Below are 23145 nucleotides of genomic sequence, written 5' to 3'. Positions count from 1 at the left end.
TTCCATATCGACTATATGTTAAAATGATAGTACACTGGATATACTGGGCCAAATAAAACGTTACTGAAATTAATTCCACCTGTTCTTTGATGTGGCTACTAGAATATTCTAAACTACATATGTGGATCACATTATGTTTCTTTTGGGCATCCATGAATGAAAAAGAGGGCTACCTGGAATTACATGATCTTGGAGAAAGCCCCAAGTTCTGTGGAACATGTGACTCATTTCCACTGCCCCCCTCACTCTCTGCCACCCCAGAGTCGCTCAGCACCCTTGTCTGAACAATGGAGACAATTATCCTACGTCTTCTTCAAAAGCATATTTTCGGAAAATATGCATTCAATATTTGTCAAACATAATATTAAATGTGTTCGATGTACTATTTATGAAGTACTTAAATATGTAATAAATATAAGAAATTAGATATTGAATTCAGAAAATACTTGGTAAACTACACACCAAAACACAAGTGTGAGCTGGCAGTGGTTATTCTAAATAACTTTAATTTAGGAAGCATTCACTCGCCCAGCAGCTCTCTGCCTTTCTTCCCATCTCATATAAGCCCTCAGCCCTGGGGTTCCCATTACTCCTCGCAGAACCCAGCATCCGAGTCCAAGAGCCTGAGTCCCTACGTCTATCCAACACCCTCACCAGGGGGAAAACTAAGAGCAAATCCACGAACTGTGTTGCTGCTGAAATGTTTGCGGTTGGGTACGCTTGCTCGTTTTGTTATTTTTGTTATGCAACCGTCTTTTTAAATTGATTGAATATCTGAAAATAAAAGACCCCGATCCACTGGCCGTTTCTTTTATGAAAAATGCAAGACAGAGTCAGTTTCCTCGTGAAGTATTAACACACCTGCTCAGCACGCATTTATAGAGAAGCAGGCTAGGTCCTCGCCCACCACACTGTGGTCCCTGCCAGTCCCTTCAGTTCTCTGAGGCTCAGTATCCTTGACTGTAAAGTGGAGGGGGGGAGGACACCCCCATCTCCACCTACCTACGGGGGTTATTATAAGATGCCCATTGCATGTGGAAGCATTTTGCATATATTAAAGCGCTAAACCGTCGTAAGGCATTATTTAGGGATGGCCACAAATTGCCAGGGACAAGAACTGCTCTCTCAAACTGAAAAAGGCCCATGAGGATCTACAGGGACAGCAACGTCCACACTGCCCCTCTCCTATCCCCACTCCTCCTGGCTCTGTAACGATGCGAGGGATGCGCAAAACCCTGGAAGAAACTACAGAACTCGGTGCCCTCTTACAGGATTTCATGACTTCTCCCAGGTCCTCCTGAAGCGCTCTCGGTGGAAAGAAACATCTTCTCTAGATAGATAGCAGGATGACCTACAGTTCCAGGGAAATTTTTTCTGAATTCCACGATGATTTTGGATTTTTAAAATTCTGATCTCTGTTTCCTTACCTCATCCCACTCCATCCCCTTCAAATACCTGAATCAGGTATCACTTGGGACCGGGGTTTGAAAATCCCACATTTTTATTCAATTTGCTTCAACCACCGCAAGCCATTGACTCTGAAGACGAGCCAGCCAGCCAGCCAGAACGGGGAAGGTCTGCTTTGTTCGTCAACGGTTTTCTTTTTGCTCAAAATCTTTCAATAATTTTCATGCAGGGGGAGGGATGGTACTCAGTCCCTCTTCCCCTCTCGAGAGTAAGAAAATTCTGACTATGATTAAATAATATCAAGGAAGCCCTGGCCGGTGTCACTCAGTGCTTGAGTGTCATCCCGTGTACCAAAAGGTCACTTGTTCGATTCCCGGTCAGGGCACCTACCCAGGTTGCAGATCTGATCCCAGGTCGGGGTGAGAGCAGGAGGCAACCGATCAATGTTTCTCTCTAACACCAATGTTTCTCCCTCTCCTCTCTCTCACCCTTCATCTCTCCCTAAAATCAATAAAAACATCTTTAAAAAAATAATATCAAGAAAAACATAAGGTTTCACTATTTATCATTTTTAATGTAGACGTGCTTTTTCTTTTTCTTCATGAGAAAGACTGGCAGCCACAGAATTCACTGTAAAATCCACCCACCTGCTGCTTCCACTCTTCAGAGTAGGTCATTTAAAAACCCCAAAAAGTGCCCTGCGGACGTGGCTCAGTGGTTGAGCACTGACCTGTGAACCAGGGGGTCATGGTTCAACTCCAGTCAGGGTACATGCCCACGTGTGGACTCGGCCACTCGGGGTCGTGCAAGAGGCAGCCGTTCAATGATTCTCTGTCATCATTGATGTTTCTCTCTCTCTCTCCCTCTCCCTTCCTCTCTGAAATCAATAAAAAAAAACATATTAAAAAAATAAAAAACCCCAAAAGAGACTTCCACATTTTCACCTTAAAATCAAACACCAGGCCAAACACCCCCTGCTAAGGGTGTGAATTTTCCTAATCCTAAAGAGAGGTAACCACGCTACCTCGTGCATTTTTCCTTCGTGTATCTCAGTGGTTCTCAACCTTCCTAATGCCGCGACCCTTTAATACAGTTCCTCATGTTGTGGTGACCCCCAATTTCACTGTTACAAATTGAACATAATTAACGCATGGTGATTAATCACAAAAACAATATGTAATTATATATGTGTTTTCTGAGGGTCTTAGGCGACCCCTGTGAAAGGGTCATTCGACCCCCAAAGGGGTGGCGGCCCACAGGTTGAGAACCCCTCGTGTACCTCATCTGCCTTAAGGGAAGTCGCTTACCGGGATAGCCGTTCCCATCCATGTCGATGCCGCCTGACATGGACTGCCCGAACATCCGCAGGACTGGGCTGATCTTCCGCCCGGACAGTTTCTGAAACAGACAACAGGGAAACTGAGTCGCCGGAAAGGAGCACAGTCCCGGATAAGCCCCGTGACTGCTTTAGCCCAGCTTCCGAGGACACCTGGTCTTGACTTTGTTGAAAGAACAGCTTACAAAAAAAGAGTCCTGATTTGATCAGGGAGTCTTTGGCAGGCAGCTAAAGACCACACGCTCCTTTACTATTCCTTGCCTTCGCCAGATGCCATGATTTACATTTGCTTCTAAGTCCGGGGCTAACGAAAGAGCTACCCCGCCCAGTGTGTTGATGTTTTGACATGTTCAGTGAAGTGTGAAGTGGATAATGTGTGGCTGCCCTTTCTAATGAAGGTTCTGTGTCATGTTTACACGGGGAGAGCTGGCTGAAATTCTAAGAACATACTTTCCCTTATATCACCCTTCCCAAACATGTAACTAACCATGTTGCACTCCTCCCCTAAGCGGTACACGTTGGAGTCTCTCCCTAGGCGGACAGGCAATGCGCATGTCTCGATGGACCAGCCGGCCACGGGCAACCGCCTCTCCGTGCAGCCAACCAGAAGATCCGCAGGCTCCTGAGCAACCCTGACAGGGTGAAGCAGCTTTACCTCGGAAATCTAGAACCCCAAGGCCCTGGACCTCCCATGCACTGTAGGAAACCCCCAAAATTCGCTGGAGCCTCCTCCCTGAAGGGCAGCTCTCAACCAACCATTCAGAGTTCACGGCCCGACCAACGCCAGGCACTCAGGCATCTGTGCTCTTGATTCATCATTCATCACCGTGTGTCCACACGGTGGATCAAGATGATCTGCTTATCGGCAACCTTTGTCATACATCGACCTTTGTGGGGCTCAGCCCCTCACAAAGATACCGAGCTTCCTGAATCAGAAGAGTCCTGTCTTCTGGCATCTGACCCGTCCCGCCTCCTCTTTGTCTGTACAGTCTCCTTGCGGAGGCTCAGTCCATGATACCCTCATGGTAGGTGACAAGAGAAATGCTTTGTTTTCATGCCACACAGCAAAACCAGGCACACAGATGCCCAGGGGCGTCCTGTGGGCTTTCTCCCCGTACCCTTTTCCTGACTGGGCCAACCTCCAGAGAAGTCCCGAGGCCGGGGGAGGGCAGTTTCCATCGGATCGACAGATGGACACTAGACCAAGGCCATTCCCTGCTACAAACAGCCCTCCACTGGCCATCTCCAGTGAGGCCATCCGGCAGGAGATGAGCGAGCATCAACGTACAAGTCAGAACCCTGTCGGGAGCACTGGAGACATGTGTCTCCTCCCAGGCATGGTCCGCAACCCACATGGCCCTGTGTAAACAAATGTGGATGGACGCCACATCCTGAAGCCGACCACCTCGCTCTGAGGTCCCCCAACGCCGGCGGCAGCCTGCCCGCCCTTTGCCTGACTGAGGTCTGCTCGGCTGGGACGCGGGGGAAGAGTGGAGGGGTGGTCCGCGATGCAGGCTGACGCTCTCCCGCTGACATCTGCAGGCCATTAGGCCAGAAAGCCAGGAAGACACGTCTGCTCGGTGCTAATAACTCTAAATGAAAACCAGGAGCTCCACCAGGTTTGTAGACAGTGTCCTCCGGGCAGGAGAGAGGGGAGAGATCGCAGGGGCCGCCCTAACATGCCCAGGGGGCTGTGGAACCCACAGAGGCACGCAAGGATCTTAAAATCAACCCTTTTCACGGGGCCCCGGAGAAAGAGGAACGAGCAATGTGGAAGAACTTGACGCCGATCGCACGATTTACCCAGCAGAAATAATACCGAGCCGGGCCAAGGAAAAGCGCCTGCCTCGCCCGGGGTTGTTTCTGATTTCCTCCCCGAGTTCGCCCACACAATGCCCGCTCTGTCCGGACCTGGGCCCCGAAGACTCTGTCACGAGAGGGTTTTAGTTTCCTTTTTCAATCCCTGACCTTATCGCATCCATAGGAGGCAGCTCGGAAAAGTCTAATCACAGTTGTTTCTTTCTTTTTGTTCTTTTTTGAAGAGCCCCAAACGACTTCTCTCTGTCAACGTTAACGAGCCAACCTGCTGACAAAGGCCGGCCGGGCCCAGCTGCTGATCCCCGCTTCCTACTGCAGGCACCGCGCTGACCACACATTTAGACGTCAGCTGCCTGCCTGCAGGATTCCACCCAGCAACGGAACAAAACACTGGAGCGCGGGGGAGGGGGCCCTCGCAGGTTGCCTCCCCGTGTGGCTGGCTTCCGAGGTCCGGGAACAACCTTCCAGAAGGATGCGTGGACAGTGACCTCGGGCGGTCGGCTGGCCGAGGACGGGGCTCCCGGGATGATGGTCAGCTCCTCAGCAGGGAGACCACAGGGGCCACCACGACAGGGCTCTCGAGTTGAGAAAGACACCACGGATCCTAAACCAACACTCTTCACGGTGAACTCAAGAAAGAGGAATGAGTTCCGGGGCGATGTGCAAGAATCCTCAGCTTGTCGCCCCGGGGAAGGTTGCCCCCGACTCAGACTAGAGCAGCCCTGGTGATGCGCATGGGACCCCCAACTGTGACTGTAGCCCTCTCCCTTCGCTATGTTGGCAGAATCCCCTAAAAGCGTATTCCCACCATCCGTGGTTCTTTTCTGATAAAACGTGGAAGATCCGTGCAGATAAAGGCCCCTTGGAGCACGTACGTCTCACAGCGAAGTTTCCACATTCCTACGTTTTCCCACTGGGCTCCCGCCAGGGGTCCTTCCTCCGACATGCAGCGGAGGATGGTGGGTACAACGAAAGGTTTGGGTGTCGGACTGGCAGTTGCGATGGCCATGTTGCCACATGTTGGGCAAGTTAAAGAACCTCGCTGGGCCACAGTCACCCCACAAATAAAAGGTGGGTGATAAAAGTACTCGTCTGGGACACAAGAAACGGGGGGGGGGGGGCGTGTAGGGGAGGCCAGGGGAAGGTCAAGCGGGGGGGAAAAAAAAATAACATCAGCCTGACAAAGGAGTAACAACAACAACAACAACAAAGAAAGCCTCCCCGTAAATCAATCGCTCTAACTCTGGGTAAGAATTTGGACATGATCTTGTGTCGGCAGAGACGTATGTACTACTCTTTGTAATATTTTAAGCAATAAAAAAAAAAAGTACTCGTCTCGCATGGCTGTTAGGAGGATTCAAGGTAAGAGGCAGAGCTGTCCCTCCACTCGGTATCTGCCCCCCGGAGTCACACACGGAGCAGGAGGCGTGCCCAGAGGGAGCCTGACGCCCCACAGGCAGCGACCCTCGGCCCGTAAGCAGCCAACTTCCAGTGCAGCAAGAAGAACAACTATGAATGTATAAGCTGACCTCCCAGGACGTACTGCCTCTAAAAATCAACTTGTAAAGTCTGTTTTTCCCTTACCTAGGAACTTCGGGACGGGAGCTGGTTTTGGTATTTTACTACCATTTCATTTTATGGAACATTTATAGAACCTTTTATAAAAGCAAGGCTCCGTTCAACACTGTGTTTCCTTAGCCATAATCCTCTTCGCGATGAGAAATATAAGCATGAGCAGGAAGGCGGGAGCATATAATAAGCGCTCGATAAGTCAGTATTTGCTGATGGGGAATTTCTCCGTTTGGGCTCCGTCCCTCCCTGTCCCTGACCCGCCGGGAGCACGCCGCAGGCCTGGGCCCCTCTCCGCACAGACATCCTGGCGGTGCTGCTGCCCAGAGCACCACTTCCTGTTTCCCAGGGGCTGGGCTCGGCACCATCAGCAAGTTTGAACACCAAGCTGATACGACAAAAAAACTGAACTCACCACTTCCATGTTCCCCAGTCTGGGGCACGAGGCCAGAGCGTAAGCCACTTCTTGTGTCCGTGCCAAATGGGACAACAGCCCTGTGGCGGCTTTCAGGTCCCTCCTCCGTGGATCACAGTCTTTTTAGATCATGTTTTACAATAGATCCTTCAGCTTTAGCACAGACGGTTGACAAAGGAGTAACAACAACAACAAAGAAAGCCTCCCCTTAAATCAATCGCTCTAACTCTGGGTAAGAATTTGGACATGATCTTGTGTCGGCAGAATGCATCCCTCAACGTCAGCAAACTCTGGAGTCTAGAAATGTCTTGCTCTTTCATAAGCAGTACCAATCGGTGCCTTTCACTAGAGGGTGGCAAAGCTAAGGGCAGGAGGGAAGTTGTCGGCGCCTCCGGCCCCCAGGGTGTGGCACAGAGGAAAGTGGAATGAATGGATGAACAAACAGTTCCCGCTCCCACCATTACCATCGAGTACTGAGGGACTATCCCGTCGGCGTCCCCGTGGTAGATGTAGACGGCGCCCGAGAAGTCGTCCTCCATGGGCGCGCCGACGGCCACGTCTGAGGGGAGAGAAACAGCTGCGGTGAGAAAAGCCACGTGGAATAACCTAAGAGCGGATTCCCTCATTCCTGCCATCATGTCTGAGTCCCTCCAAACCAAAAATGTCTCGGTTGTTGCTTGATCAAGCATCCACTCAGGCACATAATCTCTCAAAAAAAAAAAAAAAAAAAAAAGTCGAAAGAAAATGATAGGAGGTGGGAAGAGTTTCATTCCGGGAAAGCTCCTAGCTCAGGGGTGGGCAACTCCTGGCACGTGTGCCAAACATGGCACGCCAGTAACTTTTGCTGGCACGCCAAACCCTCTCTTATAATCTTCCATTTACAATTTTTTTCTTAATATCGACTTTTTTTTTTGATAAATTCAGTGTACGTGTATCTTAGATAAATAAATAATTTTACATAACAAGTTATCTTAAAGACCATAGACATGGCTGACTTTGAAATGCAGTGGATTGAATTTCAGAGTAGCTCAATTTGGAAGCAGAAATTTATTGACCTTAGAGTTGACTTGGAAAACATTGAAAAAAAGCGATTAGAGAAAGGAGTAGCAGAGAGAAGTGTCAAAAAGGAACTACTGAGGACTTGGAATGCCATTCCAGAAAATTTTTTCTGTTTAAAAAACTTTGCAACAGCGTTACTCTCCATGTTTTCATCCACATACGCTTGTGAATCTTTGTTCTCAGTGATGAATTTTGTTACGTCTCGTAATAGGAGTAGCCTGACGGATGAAAGTAGTAGCTCGTGCATATCTCTGAAGGTCACGAAATATAAACCTGATGTAAAATCTCTGTCATCAGTGATGCAGCAGCAAAAGTCCCACTGATAATATCAAACGGAGTCATAAAGTTTTCTGTCGGACTACCAGTGTACATGTATACATTAAAAAATAAATGTATTTTTCATCATCATATACTGTGTTTTTGTCGCTTGAATGAATTTTATTATTTCTTCAAGGTTCTTCACATACGTACACCTTAAGAGATATCAAGTAAGCGTAACATGGTCTCAAAAAATTAGGGTTGGCACGCAGAAGAATTTTGAGACAGAGATTTTGCTGGTTTTGGCACGCACTCACAAAAAGGTTGCCCACCCCTGTCCTAGCTCATTCTCTTAGGGAGAAAAATATCACTGAGCCACCCAAAAGAAGAAATACAAAGATAAACCTCTGGCCCAATTTCCATCGCCAGAGGGGGGAATTCTATAGACAATGGTTACTGCATAGAGAAAGCCAGCTCTAGCCCTAGGTGGTTTGGCTCAGTGGATAGAACATTGGACTGCAGACTGAAGGGTCCCGGGTTCGATTCCTGGTCAGGGCATATGCCTGGGTTACTGGCTCAGCCCCTTGTGTGGGGCGGGCAGGAGGCAGCCAGTCAGTGATTCTCTCTCATCATTGATGTTTCTCTCTCTCCCTCTTTGAATCAATAAATTTTTTTTTTTTAAAGTCAACTCTATTCCTGGATGAGGAAATGTATACAATGGCATTTGCTTCACACACAGAAAAATCTGACACTATTCTCACAAACTGACAATTCCTGGAACGAAGCCTAGATCTTCCTTATTTTTTGCCCTTTGCTTTTAATGAAAGTCACGTGTCTGCAGAAGTAAGGTCAAAGGTGAGAGGTGTGGTGCACCCACGTGACCTCCAGTGGCGATCCCCCGCTCTTGAATGAAGGCCTCTTGGGCAGCCTGGCCTGAGGCAAGAGCGGCCCCCAGTCCCTCTTCCACCTCGGCCATCGCCCTGTGACATGGCTCCCGCAGGTCCTGATATCTGACATCTGCCTCTGCAGGGAGGGGAGGAGGCTCTGAACAGGCCAGAGAGAGAGGCCACGTCTGGGAAGGACAACTGCTGTCCAAACAGAACTACACATTCGGTATCCCCAACCCCCAACAATTAACTTATTCAAAAGTCAGTTCAACCCGGCCGGTGTGGCTCAGTGGTTGAGCGTCGACCTATGAACCAGGAGGTCTTGGTTCGAGTCTCAGTCAGGGCACATGCCCAGGGGTGGGCTCGATCCCCAGTGTGGGACGTGCAGGAGGCAGCCGATCAATGATTCTCTCTCATCACAGATGCTTCTCTCTCTCTCTCCCTCTCCCTTCCTCTCTGAAATCAATAAAAATATATTTTTTAAAAAGTCAGTCCAGCATGCTGTGACTATCAGGGGAGAGAATGTCAAACTCTCGCCTTGTTCATTTCACGAACAACGCGGTAGAGCCCTGTGGAGCCTCAGAGGCTCAGAAACAAGATGTGTCTGCGCCGGGAGGAAGCTGGCTTGAGCTCCTCTGCCATCCAAAGCCCCAGTGGACCGGCCCCAAGGTTCACTGGCCCCACAATCACATAGCAAAGCACACAGAGCTGACGAGACGGGACTCCTGGAAAGCAAATGCCCGTGGGCTCAGAGCTCAGCCCTGAGTGCCCGCACAGAGAGCATCTTCTCTGAAGGGGTCCTCTCCCCCTCCTCTGTGGGCAGGTAGATCCAGGAGCGCATCACGGGGGGGTGGGGGGGGCCAGGTTGGAAGGCAGGGGGCAGGCGCTCACCCACCTGGGAACCCGTCGTCGTCAAGGTCCCCCAAGCTGGCGATGCTCTCCCCAAAGTGTGCGTTGTAGGCGCCATCCCCGCTCAGGGCCAGCTGCTCCTCCAGGGCTCCCTGGGACACAGGATGGAGGAAAAACGGAAAACAAAGCAAAAACACAATTAAAAAAAAAAAGCAGAGCTGGGGACACCACCTCTCTAGCGCACCCCCATGGACAGGAAACTCCTGGGCAGAATCAAAGGCACCCAAACTGCTCTCTCTGGGGGCAAGATGGGTCCCCTGTACCTGAGCAGCATGGGGCTCTCCAACAGCCTGGGGTGCCTTTTGGAGGGAGCGTGCAGGAGGCAGCCAATCAGTGATTCTCTCTCATCATTGATGTTTCTCTCTCTCCCTTCTCCCTTCCTCTCTGAAACCAATAAAAATATATTTTTTTAAAAAAATAGGAAGAGGTTCAAGAGAAATAAGAATACTTAGGTACTTAGGGTCAACACTTGGCTTTAAGAAACATGGGTTGTGGGGGGGGGAGATGTGGGGGTGAAATGTTCCCAGAGAAGATCTGGGGGACACTCCTGCTCCAAGTGTCCACGCCCCGACTTAGACACATGGTCGGGCTATCCGTCTGGTCGCCTGATTGCCTCAGACAAGTTAACACCCAGGCAGATGTGTCAGGCTCCCTCGAACAGAGTGGCTGGGAGGGGCTGCGTGAATGCCTGCTGTTCTCATCTCCACAATGATCACCTCATTTCCCCCAGGCACCTCCCCCACCCCGGCCCCCTCACTGAAACGTCAGCAGAGATGCAGGTGACCAGTGGCTGCACCAGGTACCAGGAAGCATCTTCCTTCCCTTGCAAAGAGTTTGCAAACATCCAAGAAAGCCCAAGGCTCGCGTGTGCCCTGGCTCCTCTGTCAATGGCTGCCCTTCCTTCCTGGCACCTGCCCGCCTGGTTACGGTGACACGCCAGCGCCTCTACCCAGTTGGGATATCTAGTATCTTGTCAGTGCTTAAAAGTACACTCACCGGTTATTTTTTATGATGAAAGCATGACACGTTTGCTATTTTGGATAAAGATAAAACTAAAAATCTGCCCGAGACCACCACCCAGAGCGATGTTATTATCCTCCTCTGTGTATTTGCTCTATTTTTAAAGGTGGTTTATATACGCCGTTTTTAATCCTGCTTTGCACTGATTATCTCATAAGCATTTTCTCATGTTAGCTCCAAGGCTGGTGGTACCAGAATTTATTCATTTAACCACTCCCTCCTGGCTGAACACTCTTACTTCCAGGTCCTGAAAAGATTCCGCTTTCTCACTGGTCTCCCCACCACCACCTCCTCCATTCGGCTAAAGGGAAACAGAGGCATCTTTCTGCCCCATCACATCCCTTTCATGATTCTGCAGAATAAGGGACATCTGATTAGGGCTCTTGGTCCCCACCCAGCCCCCATGCTGAACTAAGTGGCCCTGCTGCCTCACACCTCCACCCACTCACCTAGCTCCCAGCCCACTCCTGCCTGTCTGCCCAACTCCTACTCCTTCCTCAAGATTCCTTCTAGCCATTGTGTCCTCCGAGAAGGATTCTCTGCTGCCTGGGCAGATGCGTGTACACACCGAGGAAGGCAGCACCATCTAGAGATGAAGCTCTGAATCCAGCCGGCCCTGGTTCAAACCCCAGCCCCACCACTCCTTAGCTGTGTGATTTGGGGCAGGTTACCTGACCTCTCTGGGCCTCAGTTTGTTTTTCACCTGAAACATGGGGGCCACTGATACCAGGTGCACATTATACTGAACTCATTCACAGAGAGCGGGAGGAACAGCTCCTGGTACCCGGTAGGCACTCAAAACACAGCCATTAAGATATTCTGAACCCCTGTGTGTTGGCAGTTGTAACTTTCCATCAGTGGAACACTGAGCTTTCTGAAGGTAAGAAGCTCATCGCGGGGCGCAGTGCGGGGCCCAGAGGGTGCTCGGTTACTACTTGCTAGACATGTCCCCCTCCCATCCCCTGTCCACAGGCTGCCCAGCACTGTACTCACATTTCCTCTGTTGATGTAGACGGTGACCTGCCCCTCGTCCCTGATCTCAGAAAACATGGGGGCCCCCACCAGCAGGTCAGAGAGGCCGTCCGCGTTCAGGTCAACTGCGCATAAGGAGGAGCCGAAGTAAGAGCCCATCTGCAACCAAGTCGAGTTGCAACAAAGCGTTCAGTGTCTGCCCTCACACAGGAGGCCCTCGCTCTCCTCCAGCCCCGGACCCCTCACAGGCCCTGACGGTGGCGCTGCCCGCAAGCCAGAACGCCAAGGTGAACGGGCAAACACCCGACTTCCCTGTGTCTTGCAGCTGTGGCGCGGGGCCCCCAGGCGCCAGGAGACCAGAGCTAACTGGCTCAGAGTCCCCTGTCCTGGAGCCCTACCCAGGGGGACAACCAACGGACCCATCCCGGGAGAACGAGGCACTGTTTTTAAAAATACAAACTGAGGTTGCAAGTATAGGTTCCAACCATCATAAAAGCACCTCGTGGTCCAGACATCTGACAAGGCCCAGCAAATAGGAATATGAAGTTTCAGGGCACAGGGAGGCATGAAACAGGTGACCCCCTCCCAGCCCTGTGCACAGCTAAAGGCCAGTTAGGAACTCATGGGCTGAAGTGACAGAAAAAGGGAGACCTACAGGACCATTGGATGGATGAGGGACCCAGCCAGGCTACATGGGCTCATCCTTACTCACAGCCTAATCCAGTCCCTATTACCTTAAATCGGGGTTTTTAAACCAAACGTGAATGGGATCCAGGCAAGTGATATAATAGGTAGGAAACAAATAGCAGTGCGAGTATGCTTATAGTGGCAAGTGGCGCTAGGCTTCAGTGGCTAAGGCACAATAGGGAGTGGTGGAGACTGTGGCAAACTGGCGTCCACAGACCCAGCGACGGGAGCAGTTCCTACTCAGCTTCGGTCAACTGCTACCCTGAGGAAGGCCAACCGTCCCATTGTCCAAGAGAAGCCCAAAATAAAACAATTTATTTGAAGGGCCTATTTTTTTTTAATGATAGCAACTAATTCCTATTAAAAACAAACAAACAAACTTACTACATAGGACAAACAAACATTTTTGTAGGCTGTATCCTTTCCAGAGGCTACCAGCATGCAAGCTCTGATCTTTATTAGAAAGGCTACCCTTTTAAAATCCATGTTTTCAAATAAAAGGGCTCTGGTTCTATGGACACGAAGCAGCATTTCCTTTCACTGTTGCGAGTGTGTGGGCAGCTGACCCCGGGGAGTCTGACACAGGTGGACACTCCAGACCCCTCCCTGCAGTGACCCTGGGCCAAGAGGACTCCGATGCCCTCTCCCAGGCACATGCCAAGGCCACGTGCACTCAACCCGCATGCGCCCCAACCCCTCATGCCCAAGAGAGGAGGGCAGGGAAGGTTCTGAGGCACGGGAGGCAGGGATACCGAAACCAGCTGCCAGTCGCCGACTCGGTGGCTGTGCCGGTCTCCCTACCCGGACATGAGCAAAAGGACTGAGACCCAGGCAAGGCCCCAGGGAAAGACTTGTCTCATTCTAATGGGCTGTTTAACTTGGCGTGCTCTTCGGTGTTAACGCAGAAATCCCCGGACGTGAAGTTCCCTATCTCTGTTTTGACATAACTGATGCATCACACACTCAGTCAATTCCGTAAAACTTCAGCCTGGCAACAGCGCGCTGTGGGGTGCGCGGTCCTTGCTCGGAGAGCTCCCGTCAGCCTGGGGATGCGGGGATGTGGGCCTCGATTAACATCTGGACTGCACACACACACTGGTGATTCCTCATGTGTCCTATGCATGAAGCATGCCCACCAATGAAGACCAAAACTGGGTTTTTTCTTTCTTTTCCTTTTTCTTTCTTTTCTCAAGGTGAAGCCAGGAGATAAGACTATCTGATCAAATTCTGGCCACACGAAAGCAGAAGGGACCGGTGGTTTACTGAGTCAGACCCCTCTTGTGTGTGTGAGACTCCGCTAAAGGCATCCTTTGAGAGCCTGGGGTCATGACCTTCCCCTATGAAATGACAGAGACGTCAGATGGGCAAGAATTCCTCATATCTTCGGGAAAAAAGCGGAAGAAAATGCGTAAGGAGAATAAGGGTCTATTTCAAAATCAAAAAGAGGCGATGGGGTAAAGCTACAAGACAGTGCAACCAGAGGGCAGGAGGGATTGGCTGACGAAGGGGTAAGTCTGGAACGGTGCCAGGAGCGGGCAAGACGAGCCCTAAAGAAAATGACAAGCAGCGCCCACGCCCGCCTTGGTCCTGGGGACTCTTCGCCACTAACGCACAGTTATTCTCTCTAACTCTGGGGGTGCTTGGAAACCTCTGCAGAACTGCTCATGGGCATTTTCCAGGGTCGCTGCTTTGCGGGTTGGAAATGTTAAAATAACACAGGCAGCCCAGCTCTCGGGGGAACGCAGAGCTGTTCTCAGGGGAAAATGTCACAAAACCGAGTTTGGAGATGCATTATTTTATTTTATTTTTTACTGAAAATATGATGACCATTCAATACTGAGCATGTGCCTGAAGGTTGCTAAAACTGCACAAAATGAGTAGATTTTTGTCCTCGCAATAGGATTCATCATCAGAACAATATGTAACTCATAGAGCAGGTCTGACTCTGAGCAGAAACTGAACTAGGGCCAGGACACATGGCCGCCCAGGAAGGAAACAGCTTTTTTCCCCCATTTCTCTGGGTAGTGGAAGGGAAGTCACCTTCCGACAGTCTCCTGGTGTCTCCCTCCCAAGCCTCAGGTCCTGTTTCTCCCCAGAGCTCACTAACCTCGCCTCACCTGCCAGCTGAATTCCTGTCCCCTCAGAGCTGCCAGTCATGCTAAGCAAGCCTGCTGATCTAAGCCACACTAAGGAGTGGGTAGCAGATAAGCCCATGTTTAATAATCAACAGCATCTCCAACTGGCTTACTTTCAGACTTCGGTGCAGTATGGATAGAAATTAAGATGGAAAATCTGCAGGAATTTGGATTAGGGATGGTATGAGGACAAGATGACGCAGGCAAATAAACTTTGCCCAAGACTAATTTGAGGGCTATTTCTATTTCAAGGCTCTAAAGGGACACGGGTGACGCTTTCTGGTTTTTCTTCATGTGACAACAGTCCCTGTGGCAACGGTGGCAGAGGGCTCAGGATGCAAGGCGGCGGGGGTGGCGCTGTGCTGGTGAGAGAGGGAGCGTGAGACCCATTTGTCTGCGGGCCTCCTTGGAAAGTAATCAGGTCTGCTTGCTACCTGTACACAATTGTGTGTGATCTCTCTGGAGGTGCAGATGTGTATGTATGAGGCAAAGACAGACAGACAGATGGAGAGAGACAGAGAGGCCAAGAGAAACAGAGTATGCAGTCATTTGATGACAGTGTGAAATACAACCTTTTACCAAAAAACTCTATGCTGAACTTGGCCCAGTACAAACTCATCTTGCTACCTGTCTCCAACAACAACCTGAATCCCATGAATCTGCAGGTTACACACAATGCTGAGAAGGTAAAGAAAGGCACCAAGAGGCAACAGAACCACCACAAAAACACAGGGCCCAGAGACAGCCTTTAAACCCATTTTCCAGCGCGTAAAATCTGACTTCCCCATGATGACATCTCTCAAACAACACAAACATATATACCAAGAATCTTACCTTTTTACCTGATGCCTGAAAAATCTTAATTAAGGTGCCTGATCTTCGGTCAGCTCGAAAAATATAAACCTATGAAATGAAAAAAGAAAATCCAGTTAAGATGGGAGCAATGAGCAAAGATATTTATCAGCATCCTCCTGGGAGTCCTATTGAAATGCCTGACCCGGCGCAGGACAGGTGTGCTTCTGCCGGCGGATACTAATGCAGTCCGCGTGGCTCTCATTTTATCAACTCTGCAAAGAAAGTGTCCTTCACCTCCTCTGCTCCTGGCCACATCATGGAGGAAGCCACGCATAGTAAGACCCTAGGAGCTTCCAAATCACCAGTAAACAATTCAACACTTAGAAGAAGTGTTTTGTCCCTTGAAATAGTTCTTTCATTCCTATGAGTGAGAGCTTGAGCAGGTATCCTACTAGTCCTATCTAATAAAAGGCAAATATGCAAAATGTCCCCTCAGGAGTTCGACAGACCAGAAGTTCGACCAACCAGGAATTCGACCGCTCGCTGTGATGTGTGCACCACCAGGGGGCAGTGCGGAATGAAGGAAGGCCCCGGTCGGCAACTGGGGGAAGGAAGGCCCCAATGGGCCCTGATCAGCTGATCAGCGGCCAGGCTTAGGGACCCTATCCGTACACAAATTTCGTGCACCGGGCCTCTAGTATCAAGATAAAAAAAGAGGGAGGGAAGCATTTCAGACCAAGCAGTTTTCCAAAGTGACACCACAGACCTCAAGAGTCATGACATTTGCTTGCGTAAACAGGAATTTAGCTGGCAAACACCAGAGTTAAACATTAAATACATTTCTTTACTGGGGGGACTTCTCAGAGCCTTTAGGGTGCATGTATATACCATAAGTCTCCGCCACAAAGAAGATCATGGAGGTGGAACTTCCTAAATGACATGACTATGGAAGTTCTTCTTCAAGTTACACCGTATGGGAAGAGAACGTCTCACGAGAACCAGGGCAGGGGACCCTCGCACAGGGTGAAGGATCTCAGTGTGAATGTTGTCATGCCCAGATAACAGAAATCAATCACCACCCAATTCCTGAAGGCCGGAGGTCCTTTCGGGGGTGCCTGGGAACCAGGTCTGGACCAGCTCCCATCCCTGGGACCATGGAACAGTCATCATTTTTATCAACAGTGACCCGTTTCCCCAGCGCCTCTCATGTGGCCCAACCGGAAGCAGCATCGGCTGAGGCGTGGGCATCGCTGGGAACTGGGAGGTGGAGGTTTTGATCAATGCCACAGAGGTGCGGGCGCTCCGAGGCTCCTCCCCCGGAAGACATTATCAACGCGGGAACAGCGCGCGGCACTTCCTCGTCCTTCCATGGTGGAGAGGAAGCATGTGACTCAGGGAGACCCATATCTTTCTTGAAGTCACCAGAGTTCATCCCCATGCTTCCCCCTGCTCAGTGCCCTGGGGTTTTCCCCTGGTTTCATTTTCAAAGACCCTTTCTCCACAGCATCAGCGTTGTGGGGAGGGAGGCACGTGCTCCATAAACAACAGCAGTGACCCCTAATCCTGCCCAGGAGGGTGCAGGGAGATGACCCCCATAAACATATCATAGTCAAGCGGGTCAGCTGGTCATACTGACGCCCTGGCTGAAGGCTCCAATTAACAGTGGTCTCGGCCCGTCACGGCCTCTCCAGAATCCAGACCCCATTACTCTGAGCCCCCAGAGATATGGTTAGACTACCTTAGGTCTACCCATGGGCTCACACCATTCCTCTGTTCAGTCTTTCCCATCAGAGAACCGACAGAGTGTATTAAAAATGCAGATTCCTGACTCATGTGGACCTACCCAACCTACTCAATCTGGATTTCCTATTCCCTGGAGCCAAAGACCCATCAAGCATAGTTCTCTGCAGGGTCAGGCTCCAACCGAGATTCCCAAAGGGACTCAGACAGCCCTGGACCCACGGGGTCTATTCTACACTCTGGGCGGATACTTCGGGAAAACGACCCACATATTCCCAGTCCAGCCTTTGGGCTGCACCAGTCTTGGTTCCAAAACATTGGGGGAAATAAATATAAGAATCTAGGCCCCAAGATAAATTCTCAAAGATATCTGGGACTAGACCTGGCTCTATGAGGTCAAAGTCAAACTTGGAAAGGATTTGAGAAAGTGGAAGATTTGAAGTTAGCAGGCTGGTGGCGGGGGGGGGCGGGGGTGCGGGGGAGAGGGGCATACTGCCAAGGTCAGTCTTAACAATCTCACTTGCACACGCGTGTGCACACACAGAGTCGGCTGTGAAAAACATTCTCAGATGCGAACGTGCAGGAGATGGAGAGTACTATCCACACTCTGGTGAAGCTTCCAGGTCAACTCCCAAAAGTGGCTGGAAGGAGACAGCAGAGGTGCCTCAATACTTCGTCACTTACCTGCCGGCCACCCAACAGAATCTTCAGATCCAAGGGAGGTGACAAGCCCCTGTAACAGCCACAGTGTGCCCCCCTCCCTTCTGTCTGACCCCCTGCTATTCCAAAGGCTCTTCTCCTCACCTTCCCAATGCCTTCATCCTGGGGGGCGCCTCCTACCACATCGGTGGTGGACGGATGAGAGAAGTGGCCGGCGGTAACCGCATAGCCTGTAAGGAACGGGCAGACGCCAAGGGCAGGGTTGAGAAACAATGACAGGGAAGAGAAAGATCCATCAGAGGAAAACGTTTCTCAAGTAACCCTCATCTAGGCAGTTATTATCCAGCCAGCCTTGGACCCAATGGCAGCTGTTGGTCTTCTCGTGCTGGAATAACTCGTCTCACACAAAGACATGTTCGCCAGGACATCAGGGCAAGAGCAGTCTCTGACTGTCTGCTTTGGGACTAGGCTACATACTCCATGTCTGTTTTCTTTTTCTTATTGACGTATTTTTTAATGTGCATACAGTACACACATCTGAAGTGCAGACCTTAATGAATGTGTATACATGTATATAACCATGTAATCGCCACCCAGAGTGGATGTAACCATGGAAACACAACCAAGGAGAGTCCCTCATGCCCTTTCCCAATCAATGCCCCCTCACAAGTAGCCATGCTTCAGAATTCTATCACTACACGTTATGTCTTCCTGGTCTACAACTTCACTCACTCAACATAACTGTCACACCCATCCATGTTGAGTGTGGTCGTTTCTTTTTATTGCTGATTAATGTTTCATTGCATGAATATATCACAGTATCTTTTTCCCCCTCCTATTGCGAGGCATTTGGTTTGCCTCCACTTTGGGGCTATTATGAACAGCTTGTACGTGTACTTTGGATGTCATCATGGCCTTTAACCTCCCAACTCTGGGGGGAAGATATGATTATTTCTTCCATGTCAGAGATGTGGAAAGTGGGACTAAAATGTGATTAAGCAAGATTCCCAAGACCACACAGTAAGATTCAAATCCAATCTGTGTGCCTCCCAAGCCCCTGCTGTTGACCATTAGGCCACACTCCCTCCTAAGAGAAGGCAGGAAGACGCTAATAGGGATGGATGGATGGATGGATGGATGGATGGATGGATGGACAGACGGATGGGTGGGTGGGCAGGCAATGAATCTGGTTACAAAAGGAATCTAGAAAGAAAGGAAAAAGTTGTCTGAGTTTAGTCTAAATGTTTCCTGCACCTTCTAGAAGCCCTGCTGACAGGCTGAAACCTGTGTCCTCCGGCCCCCAGAAACCCTGTGCCATAGAGTCCCCAAACCTTGTCATCAACCTCAAACCTAAGCTGTGCCCATAAGCTCTTTGTGCTTTGTGATGAGACCACGTTAGGGTCAATTCTTACTCACCATGTGGCTGCTCTCTCTCAGACTGGAGGCTCATGTTACCCAAGAGTATTCTGAGTGACAGAGAGCAAAGCCTCCAGGGAGCCTTGCGAAGCCGGCAGTAGATGGGGCCTCTGTTCCGTATGCAGGGAGAAGCCACCAGCCCCAAGCCTGGACCCTACAGCCACCACCAAACCAGCCTCTCTCCGGCCTTCTTGTCGCTTTCTGACCTAGTAAACACGGGTCGAGTCCCTACGAAGCACTAGGTACAGTGCTGAGTCCTGGAAATGTGAGACAAACGCCCCACCGCCAAGGTGCTCCCAGCCCGGCGAGGGTCGGCGGTATCTCCGTGGCACGCACAGGGGCGGCAGCTCAGGGTCCAGACCTTGAGCTCGGAAACCACGGGTTTTAATTAAACCCCCACTTTGCCATTGAAGAGCCACGGGACCTTGGCTATTCCGTAACTTCTCCATACCTGTTTCTTTCGCTATAGAATGTGGATGGAAAATAACTATCTTACGAGGCTGTTTTGGGAATGAAAAGCAATAACAGGCAGAGCCTGGCGGACAGTAGGTGCTCAATAAATGACAGGACTGAGGAGCTGGGAGCACAGGGCAGCGAACACCCCGAGGACTCGGAATAAAGGTTTTATGGTTTATTCACTGGGGAAACCTTGCAGTTAGAAGGGAAAAGGCAAGTGGACAACCCTCTACTGCCTTCTCACAAGTGAATCTCCGTGAAAAGGGGCCAGGACTCCCCCAGATCTAACTTATGGGTAATGTATGCAAAAGAGCATTGCTTTCTCAGCATTGGGCCTAAAGTTAGCTTCCTTTTCAGGCCAGAATGACAGCAGTTAGGGCCTGAATTAAAGAAAAGCCATGCAGAATGTCCATGTACCCAAGCAAAGACAGTCTACCCTGTTCTTAAAGAGGCATGATCACGCCGGGCCTCATTCTTGCCCGGTGGCTGGCTGCTTGCTTAAGCTGTGTCTATCTTCTTTCTAGAAGATTAAAAAGGTTGAGAAAACAGGAGGAATCTCTCTGAGCCTTTGATCAAACCCTAGCATTAGGCTGCTATCCATCGTGATAATTTCTGGTTCTGATTATCTCTGTTTGCTACCATCTTTGTGACCCGGAAGCAGAGACCTCGCCCAAAGGAACAGCATGGAAAACCGGGGTTCTATTGCACCCATTTTGTATCTGATCATTTGAACATGAGTAACTGCTAGAATAAGAAAATAAAACGTTTGCTTCCCCGGAGGTTCAAGTGCTAACTTTTTAATCAAATCACAGTTTGAATTCAGTTCCCTGCTTTGTTTCTCCTCCATATGTGGGGCTGGATGGTAAGGGACTGTAGCTAAAATTGTAACTGATCAGTATGGGTGTCAACGCCAGCAAATCCTATCGCCCCCAGTAAAGTAATAATTCGTGAACGTCGTGGCAATCGCTCCTGTGTCCCTTGTCACCTGTCACCTCCTTGAGCTACTCACCCAGGTAAGTGTACCGCCTGTTCATGATCGCTTCGTCATTCAGCTTGAAGTAGGTGTTGTCCGTCAGGTTCAGCACCTTGACCGTCCCAGCCCAATAAAACGACCCCGGGGCGCCCATCACCACCAGCTCCTGCCGGAGAGAAACCCAAAGGTGATCAGAAAAGAAGCTGAAGGGGGAAGTAGGCAGTGAGATGAGAACCACCATCACCACAAGGAACTCATAAGTCAATTCAAGACACCTCACCGGGGACTCTCTTCAGCTGAGCAACACGAAAATGATGTCGCCCGATTCCCTGGCGTTATGGAGTCTATACACCGACAGGGCTACCGGGAATAGAGACCAAGATAACTGAGCACGTGGACAAGACGAGTAACAAATTGGGTCTCTGTCCTACCCACAGAGGAAGCCTGACATCTTGTCCTCATTTTCCCACCAGGATCAAACAAGGAAATGGCAAAGATCGGACACTGCCCGAATTCCAGGGAGCGATGCTCGGGAAAAGATATCACCCCCGTCTCCAGCCAGGCTCCAGCTCCGCGATGCAGCAACCGCACCTGCCTGCTACCGAGCAGGAGAAAAACACGGACCAACATCAGCTTTGCAAAAAAATAGGCAGGAAATCCCTTCAGTCCTCACTCAGGCCTCTCGTCTCAGAAACGGCTCTGAAGCTGGGTGTTCTGGCCACTGTGGCCCCTGCAAGCCCAGAAGGATGACATCCAGAGAGCAGCGAGCCCCCCTAAGGGAAGGACGCAGACTGGAAAGAGAAGAGAGCACGGACAGCTAGAGACAGCATTACTATTTGCTTTTTGTTTGTTTGGTTGGTTGGTTGCTTAATCCTCACCCGAGGATATTTTTTCCATTGTTTTTAGAGAGTGGAAGGAAGAAGGAGAGGTACAGTGAGAGAAACACTGATGTGAGAGAGACACATTGCCTGCTTGCCTCTCGCTCGTGCCCCAATCAGGGCATGGAATCGAGCCTACAACCGAGGTACTTGCCCTTGGCCAGGAATCGAACTCACGACCTTCCAGTCCGAGGGCCGGTGCTCTAACCACTGCTCAGGGCAGGGCAGCACTACTCTTGTAAACTGACCTTGAAACTCTAAGACATATCTGTCTCTAGCATTTCGATTAGCAGCAATGGGCCAACAAGCCTGAGCACCCGTCTATGCTACAAAACCATCCAGGGACCAACGTTGGGGATAATTCCATGCTCAGAGGTGACTCGGTGACCCACGGAGGGCAGCACGGAAATCTGCATGATCTTACCCACAAGAAGATGCGTAACTGTGCTAACGGAGACAGCTCACATCGGGATTCTAAGTCACGGTACGTCCATTCGACAGATTCTGTGGCCATAAAAATACCGCAGACGATCTAACGGCACAGAGTCACACAGTGCTCTGAGTGTGAAAGAGTACACCAAACAACACCCGTGCCGCGAGCAGGCTTATAAAAGAAGAGTGTATACAGGCAGACAGACCGAGACCAGAAGGATAAGCTCCAAACCATGTGTGGTTTTTCCACCGGGTGACAGACAGGATTTCAGGAAGCCTTTTTTGATTTTTTTTTCTCTCTCTTTTATCCCAGAGGTTTATTTGCTCTGTGTTTTCTCAAATTTCTAGAACAATGATTAAACACTGACAATGAAGTCATCTCAGAAAATGCAAAACGGGCCCTGGCCAGTATTGCTTAGTGGTTAGAGTGTCAGCCCGTGCATGGAAGGGTCTCGGGTTCGATTCCCAGTCAAGGGCATGCACCTGGGTTGCAGGTTTGATCCAGGGCTGGACCTGGGGGGGCAGGAGGGGGTGCGGGACGCAACCAATCTATGTGTCTGTCTGTCTGTCTCTCTTCCCCTCCCCCCATTCTCTCTAAAAATCAATGGAAAAAATACCCTCGGGGGAGGATTAGCAAAACAAACAAAAAACGAAAATGCAAAATGTGTTCCCGGGAGGACACTGCACAGGCATTGAAAGGGAGCCCAGGCCGCCAGGAGGCTGATGGGCCGAGGGAAGTGAGGCGAGGCGCCCCGCTGCATCGTGCATCCAGTGGTGCCGGACTGAGCCCTCCACTCCTGCTTCCCCAGGGGGAGGGAGGAGAGGAGCAGTGCCCCTCCCTGGAAGTCCCTCATCTCTGGCCTTTTCCATTCAGCGCGGGTGATGCCTGTATCTGCTGGCACTGCCCGCAAGTTACTGATGCTTTAGTCCCCCACCCCCCAGGACCAGCCAAGGCGAATGTCACCCACAGACATGCCCGTTTCCCCAGGAGCTGCGTGTGGAGCACCATCAATGAACAGAGTGGGCCTTGATCACAGAACCTCAGGGCACAGGGGTGTCTGGGGGTGCTGAGAGAGGCCGGGGTTTCCTCTGCACACGGCACAGTGGAGGGAGCCAGATGGCAGAGGAATGCTCGGGTTCGACCATGGAAGTCTGTGCCAAACAGCCTTGCCCCCAGGTGTCTCCCGGCTTCCACCGTGGGCTCTGACGCTGGCGGGGCCGGTCCACGTCTTTTCTTACTTACAGGAATCCATCCTCTAAGCTACAAAAATCAATGAAGTTCCCAGGAAACCCCCGCTTATCCCCAGTGGCCGGCGAAAACTC

General features: G+C 50.5%; 1 protein-coding gene across 1 annotated transcript in view; it reads right to left on the bottom strand.

The window, feature by feature from the left end:
* ITGA9 (integrin subunit alpha 9) overlaps window positions 1–23145 on the bottom strand; it is a 261202-nt gene that overhangs the window by 199007 nt on the left and 39050 nt on the right. Inside the window, exons 6-12 of the mRNA XM_059664393.1 lie at window positions 20549–20678; window positions 17812–17897; window positions 15307–15375; window positions 11672–11809; window positions 9645–9750; window positions 7010–7104; window positions 2715–2805 (exon numbers count right to left, since the gene is read on the bottom strand). Of these exons, the coding sequence (XP_059520376.1) occupies window positions 2715–2805; window positions 7010–7104; window positions 9645–9750; window positions 11672–11809; window positions 15307–15375; window positions 17812–17897; window positions 20549–20678 (715 nt within the window). The remainder of the gene's footprint in view (window positions 1–2714; window positions 2806–7009; window positions 7105–9644; window positions 9751–11671; window positions 11810–15306; window positions 15376–17811; window positions 17898–20548; window positions 20679–23145) is intronic.

This window comes from Myotis daubentonii, chromosome 14 (genome assembly GCF_963259705.1).
Source record: "Myotis daubentonii chromosome 14, mMyoDau2.1, whole genome shotgun sequence".
In the NCBI taxonomy this organism is placed as follows: domain Eukaryota; kingdom Metazoa; phylum Chordata; class Mammalia; order Chiroptera; family Vespertilionidae; genus Myotis; species Myotis daubentonii.
Note: the sequence above shows the minus strand (reverse complement) of the source record. Positions and strands in the feature narration are given on the sequence as shown.